Source organism: Embiotoca jacksoni, unplaced genomic scaffold (genome assembly GCF_022577435.1).
Source record: "Embiotoca jacksoni isolate LCO1_2020_lvr unplaced genomic scaffold, fEmbJac1.0.p SCAF_58, whole genome shotgun sequence".
Classification (NCBI taxonomy): Eukaryota; Metazoa; Chordata; class Actinopteri; family Embiotocidae; genus Embiotoca; species Embiotoca jacksoni.
In genome coordinates, this window is record NW_027185412.1 from 865,071 (window position 1) to 872,570 (window position 7,500).

A 7,500-nucleotide genomic window follows, 5' to 3' on the forward strand; every position below is an offset into this window, starting at 1 on the left:
AACCAGAGACACACAATCAGGTAACACAGACACACAACCAGAGACACACAATCAGGTAACACACACACAACCAGAGACACACAATCAGGTAACACACACACACAACCAGAGACACACAATCAGGTAACAGACACACAACCAGAGACACACAATCAGGTAACACACACACAACCAGAGACACACAATCAGGTAACACACACACAACCAGAGACACACAATCAGGTAACACACACACAACCAGAGACACACAATGAGGTAACAGACACACAACCAGAGACACACAATCAGGTAACAGACACACAACCAGAGACACACAATCAGGTAACACACACACAACCAGAGACACACAATCAGGTAACACACACACAACCAGAGACACACAATCAGGTAACACACACACAACCAGAGACACACAATGAGGTAACAGACACACAACCAGAGACACACAATCAGGTAACAGACACACAACCAGAGACACACAATCAGGTAACAGACACACAACCAGAGACACACAATCAGGTAACACACACACAACCAGAGACACACAATCAGGTAACACACACACAACCAGAGACACACAATCAGGTAACACACACACAACCAGAGACACACAATCAGGTAACACAGACACACAACCAGAGACACACAATCAGGTAACACACACACAACCAGAGACACACAATCAGGTAACAGACACACAACCAGAGACACACAATCAGGTAACACAGACACACAACCAGAGACACACAATCAGGTAACACACACACAACCAGAGACACACAATCAGGTAACACACACACACAACCAGAGACACACAATCAGGTAACAGACACACAACCAGAGACACACAATCAGGTAACACACACACAACCAGAGACACACAATCAGGTAACACACACACAACCAGAGACACACAATCAGGTAACACACACACAACCAGAGACACACAATCAGGTAACACACACACACAACCAGAGACACACAATCAGGTAACACACACACACAACCAGAGACACACAATCAGGTAACAGACACACAACCAGAGACACACAATCAGGTAACAGACACACAACCAGAGACACACAATCAGGTAACACAGACACACAACCAGAGACACACAATCAGGTAACACACACACACAACCAGAGACACACAATCAGGTAACACACACACAACCAGAGACACACAATCAGGTAACACACACACACAACCAGAGACACACAATCAGGTAACAGACACACAACCAGAGACACACAATCAGGTAACACACACACACAACCAGAGACACACAATCAGGTAACACACACACACAACCAGAGACACACAATCAGGTAACACACACACAACCAGAGACACACAATCAGGTAACAGACACACAACCAGAGACACACAATCAGGTAACACACACACACACACAACCAGAGACACACAATCAGGTAACAGACACACAACCAGAGACACACAATCAGGTAACACACACACACAACCAGAGACACACAATCAGGTAACAGACACACAACCAGAGACACACAATCAGGTAACACACACACAACCAGAGACACACAATTAGGTAACACACACACACACACAACCAGAGACACACAATCAGGTAACAGACACACAACCAGAGACACACAATCAGGTAACACACACACAACCAGAGACACACAATCAGGTAACACACACACACACACACAACCAGAGACACACAATCAGGTAACACACACACACAACCAGAGACACACAATCAGGTAACAGACACACAACCAGAGACACACAATCAGGTAACACACACACAACCAGAGACACACAATCAGGTAACAGACACACGACCAGAGACACACAATCAGGTAACACACACACACAACCAGAGACACACAATCAGGTAACACACACACACAACCAGAGACACACAATCAGGTAACACACACACAACCAGAGACACACAATCAGGTAACAGACACACAACCAGAGACACACAATCAGGTAACACACACACACACACAACCAGAGACACACAATCAGGTAACAGACACACAACCAGAGACACACAATCAGGTAACACACACACACAACCAGAGACACACAATCAGGTAACAGACACACAACCAGAGACACACAATCAGGTAACACACACACAACCAGAGACACACAATTAGGTAACACACACACACACACAACCAGAGACACACAATCAGGTAACAGACACACAACCAGAGACACACAATCAGGTAACACACACACAACCAGAGACACACAATCAGGTAACACACACACACACACACAACCAGAGACACACAATCAGGTAACACACACACACAACCAGAGACACACAATCAGGTAACAGACACACAACCAGAGACACACAATCAGGTAACACACACACAACCAGAGACACACAATCAGGTAACAGACACACGACCAGAGACACACAATCAGGTAACAGACACACAACCAGAGACACACAATCAGGTAACACAGACACACAACCAGAGACACACAACCAGAGACACACAACCAGAGACACACAATCAGGTAACAGACACACAACCAGAGACACACAATCAGGTAACACACACACACAACCAGAGACACACAATCAGGTAACAGACACACGACCAGAGACACACAATCAGGTAACACACACACAACCAGAGACACACAATCAGGTAACACACACACAACCAGAGACACACAATCAGGTAACAGACACACAACCAGAGACACACAATCAGGTAGCAGACACACAACCAGAGACACACAATCAGGTAACAGACACACGACCAGAGACACACAATCAGGTAACACAGACACACAACCAGAGACACACAATCAGGTAACACAGACACACAACCAGAGACACACAATCAGGTAACAGACACACAACCAGAGACACACAATCAGGTAACACACACACAACCAGAGACACACAATCAGGTAACACACACACAACCAGAGACACACAATCAGGTAACACACACACAACCAGAGACACACAATCAGGTAACACACACACAACCAGAGACACACAATCAGGTAACACACACACAACCAGAGACACACAATCAGGTAACACACACACAACCAGAGACACACAATCAGGTAACACAGACACAACCAGAGACACACAATCAGGTAACACACACACAACCAGAGACACACAATCAGGTAACAGACACACAACCAGAGACACACAATCAGGTAACACAGACACACAACCAGAGACACACAATCAGGTAACACACACACAACCAGAGACACACAATCAGGTAACACACACACACAACCAGAGACACACAATCAGGTAACAGACACACAACCAGAGACACACAATCAGGTAACACACACACAACCAGAGACACACAATCAGGTAACACACACACAACCAGAGACACACAATCAGGTAACACACACACAACCAGAGACACACAATCAGGTAACACACACACACAACCAGAGACACACAATCAGGTAACAGACACACAACCAGAGACACACAATCAGGTAACACACACGCAACCAGAGACACACAATCAGGTAACACACACACAACCAGAGACACACAATCAGGTAACACACACACAACCAGAGACACACAATCAGGTAACACAGACACACAACCAGAGACACACAATCAGGTAACAGACACACAACCAGAGACACACAATCAGGTAACACAGACACACAACCAGAGACACACAATCAGGTAACACAGACACACAACCAGAGACACACAATCAGGTAACAGACACACAACCAGAGACACACAATCAGGTAACAGACACACAACCAGAGACACACAATCAGGTAACAGACACACAACCAGAGACACACAATCAGGTAACACACACACACAACCAGAGACACACAATCAGGTAACAGACACACGACCAGAGACACACAATCAGGTAACACACACACACAACCAGAGACACACAATCAGGTAACACACACACAACCAGAGACACACAATCAGGTAACACACACACAACCAGAGACACACAATCAGGTAACAGACACACAACCAGAGACACACAATCAGGTAACACAGACACACAACCAGAGACACACAATCAGGTAACACAGACACACAACCAGAGACACACAATCAGGTAACACAGACACACAACCAGAGACACACAATCAGGTAACAGACACACAACCAGAGACACACAATCAGGTAACACAGACACACAACCAGAGACACACAATCAGGTAACACAGACACACAACCAGAGACACACAATCAGGTAACAGACACACAACCAGAGACACACAATCAGGTAACAGACACACAACCAGAGACACACAATCAGGTAACACACACACACAACCAGAGACACACAATCAGGTAACACACAAATACACTGTTCTATTCCCAGTTCCAGTTCCGTCCCTCCAGTTCCGTCGTCCAGTTCCGTCCCTCCAGTTCCGTCCCTCCAGTTCCGTCGTCCAGTTCCGTCCTCCAGTCCCGTCCCTCCAGTTCCGTCGTCCAGTTCCGTCCTCCAGTCCCGTCCCTCCAGTTCCGTCGTCCAGTTCCGTCCTCCAGTCCCGTCCCTCTAGTTCCGTCGTCCAGTTCCGTCCCTCCAGTTCCGTCCCTCCAGTTCCGTCCTCCAGTTCCGTCCCTCCAGTTCCGTCCTCCAGTTCCGTCCCTCCAGTTCCGTCCTCCAGTTCCGTCCTCCAGTTCCGTCCCTCCAGTTCCGTCCCTCCAGTCCCGTCCCTCCAGTTCCGTCCTCCCCCGACACATCATCAGAGGCAGGTTGATGGTCTGGACCTGATGTCCTCAGTATAATTCTAGTCCTTGCCAATAAATACATTTTAAATAACGTCACTTGGAATAAAAAGAGAGACGTCCTGTGATGACGTCGTCAGTCAACAGACGAAGGTTTCAGATGTCCAACTCTTCAACTGTTACTGCTTCAGTGCCTCCAGACCTTTCTGTCTTCCACTCCGCTTCATTATCAGCACACAAAGCTGACGTCCATCTTTTTAAGAGCCAGACTGAAGGGAAGAATCCACTTTTTAAATCTCCGTCTAGATGCAACTTCAGGCTGCTTATTTTTAGAGCAGCAACGCAGCGGGAGAGACAAAAGAGACAAAAGAGACAAAAGGGACAAAAGGGACCAAACAAAGGAAAAATAAACTGGAATAACTGAAAAAAAAAAACCCTATTCACCATCCTCAGACTGATTTTTGTCCTCAGAGCTTTTTTTTTACGGTAAATCTCTAAACTTTCACGACTTCTAAAGACAGAATCAATGAACATGTTCAGCTGTGACGTTCTCGGCTCCTCGTCGATCTTCATTCACTTTTTCTGAGAACCGAAGGATCCACGTGGACGTCCAGCTCCGCCTCCGTCACAAACCTGTTTTCACTTCACGAGAAGTCCGACATCGTCTTTAAAATCTCGAACCGACCGACCGCTCTGAATTATTGACAGGAGAACGTGGTGAGAACCACATCTTCAACAATCGCACCACAAAAACACTGTTTTCTTTTTTTTCTTTTTTTATTCGAGCTGAAGTCGTTTAATGCCGAAGATGAAAATCAAATTAAGAAATATTGAGCGTCTCGGTCTTCGACCGCGTCGCTGCCGTGCTAACGATGACGTTAAAACACCCTCCGCTGCAACACTGTGATTATACAAGTACAACTGAATAAAACACGTCATCCACATGTGTTCATATCGTGAAAATATAAAATACTGGTCTCCGTTTCCATGGCAACACATGGGATACGACTAACAACTGGAAAACAATCGGTCGCGTCAGTCGACTCTTATGTAACATGTAATGTTTCCTACTCCAGGAAGTAGTCCGACCCTTAGCAACCACCTTAGCAACAGAGAGGACTTCTAGTCTCCAACTGAATAAATACAGAAAATAGAAACACTAAACTCCGACTTCACCAAATGGGTCATTTAATAGACCTACAACAAGTAGAAACTACACTCTATTACATATTAGATGAAATTCTATTGTAACTCTATTTCCCATTGAGGAGGCGGAGTGATGTTTCTGGTGATGAGCAGGATGTGATGTCATGATGATTTGTTCCAGATGTTCAGTTGACCAATCAGATCTCTGGGGGCGGAGCTACTTGGTGTATAACGTGAAATAAAGACGGAAGACGTGAAACAGGAATGAAGTTCTTCGTGTTTTCGTCTTCGTGACCATTTTTTTTTTTTACTCACGTGAACGTTCTTGCCGTAGTACGGGAAAAACATTTTATCCAGACGACCTTCGGCGGGGAAGTACTGCATCTGTAGGGGGGCGTCCCGCTACGACACAAACAGCTGTTATTAGAGAGCTTCCTACCGACTGGTCAACACACACACAAGGTGCATTGTGGGATAGCTGTAAGGTGTGTGTGTGTGTGTGTGTGTGTGTGTGTGTGTGTGTGTGTGTGTGTGTGTGTGTGTGTGTGTGTGTGTGTGTGTGTGTGTGTGTGTGTGTGTGTTACCTTGGCGGTACAGTTGATGTAAGGATCTCCTTTTGGTTTCAGACCGATGACCTGCGGACCGACAGCTTCAGATTACTCACAGGAAGTCACCTGCTTCAGGTACGTTCACCTGCAGGTAACCATGACTACAGAGTGAGGCACACTATGTTCCCAGCTGACCAATGAAAAGGAAGAGTCACATGCCAGCATCCTGCTCTTCACCCGCTTCATTCAAATACATCTTTTTAATGAAGATTCCTGGAAAGGTTGAAACTGAGCTCCGTTGTGGCGTGTTCTTACTGACCCGGTTCATCTTGATGATGATGCAGGGTCTCCCGTCCTGGTACCCGAAGCTGGTGTCGGGCAGCCCGGAGCACTGACGCAGCATGCTGCGTTTAAACTGACACACCTTCTTGACGGGCTCGTCGTCCTGCTCGGTGTATTCACCCACCAGACACAAGTCGTTCTGCTCCTGGATGCTGTCGTTGTACCCTGAAAACAAACCCAACGGGACAAACCACCGGTTTTTAAATCCGGCTGTCCGGACGAGCCTTCGCCTAAAGTCAGCTGGGTTAGGCTCCGCCCCCCGTGTGAGCCGGTGTAGATAAAGGATGGATGTCTGACTCATTGCACTTTTATTGTGAAGGTCACAGTGTTCCAAATTGAAGGTCGGAGCTACTCACGCTGCAGGACGTCGTGCAGCTGCTGGACGTACTGGTCGTAGTTGGTCGGGTTGGTGCGGTTGTAGGAGATATCGGCGGCGTGAGGACGAATCACCAAACCTGCAACAGAAACACGGCAGCGCTCGTCACGATGTAACACGACACGGCGACGAACCCGCTGGTGTGTGACGAACGGGAAGGGCAGTGAAAGGGGGCGGAGTCACCTGGACTGGCCACTCGGTCCTGATGCCGAGGGACGTTGTCGTCGAGCGTCTGTAACATCACCCACATGGTGAGAGTGAACATCCCCGCCAGGAAACCGTAAAACACCAGATAGAAGAGCAGGATGAGACCTGAGGGAAACAAGCACACTACGCTCACACAAATATTCTTTTAA

The 7,500-nt window shown here is 47.0% G+C and overlaps 1 protein-coding gene and 1 long non-coding RNA gene across 4 annotated transcripts in view; one reads left to right on the forward strand and one right to left on the reverse strand.

Moving 5' to 3' along the window:
- Nucleotides 1-9: 9 nt before the first annotated feature.
- Nucleotides 10-4,841, forward strand: LOC138212629 (uncharacterized). 3 transcript variants are annotated; one of them, XR_011179475.1, is made up of 6 exons: nucleotides 10-519; nucleotides 619-1,331; nucleotides 1,365-2,406; nucleotides 2,440-2,636; nucleotides 3,270-3,471; nucleotides 3,808-4,841. It is a non-coding gene; the product is annotated as an uncharacterized lncRNA (long non-coding RNA). The 3 variants fall into 3 exon arrangements; XR_011179476.1 differs by lacking the exon at nucleotides 3,808-4,841 and adding an exon at nucleotides 3,639-3,763 and having other exon boundaries at nucleotides 619-2,406; nucleotides 3,270-3,504; XR_011179477.1 differs by lacking the exon at nucleotides 3,808-4,841 and adding an exon at nucleotides 3,472-3,510 and having other exon boundaries at nucleotides 619-2,406; nucleotides 3,270-3,370.
- A 1,168-nt stretch (nucleotides 4,842-6,009) lies between these two features.
- atp1b3b (ATPase Na+/K+ transporting subunit beta 3b) overlaps nucleotides 6,010-7,500 on the reverse strand; it is a 3,737-nt gene continuing 2,246 nt past the window's right edge. The window contains exons 2-6 of the mRNA XM_069173081.1: nucleotides 7,328-7,456; nucleotides 7,125-7,223; nucleotides 6,746-6,933; nucleotides 6,463-6,513; nucleotides 6,010-6,280 (exon numbers count right to left, since the gene is read on the reverse strand). Of these exons, the coding sequence (XP_069029182.1) occupies nucleotides 6,041-6,280; nucleotides 6,463-6,513; nucleotides 6,746-6,933; nucleotides 7,125-7,223; nucleotides 7,328-7,456 (707 nt within the window). The 3' untranslated portion in view covers nucleotides 6,010-6,040. The remainder of the gene's footprint in view (nucleotides 6,281-6,462; nucleotides 6,514-6,745; nucleotides 6,934-7,124; nucleotides 7,224-7,327; nucleotides 7,457-7,500) is intronic.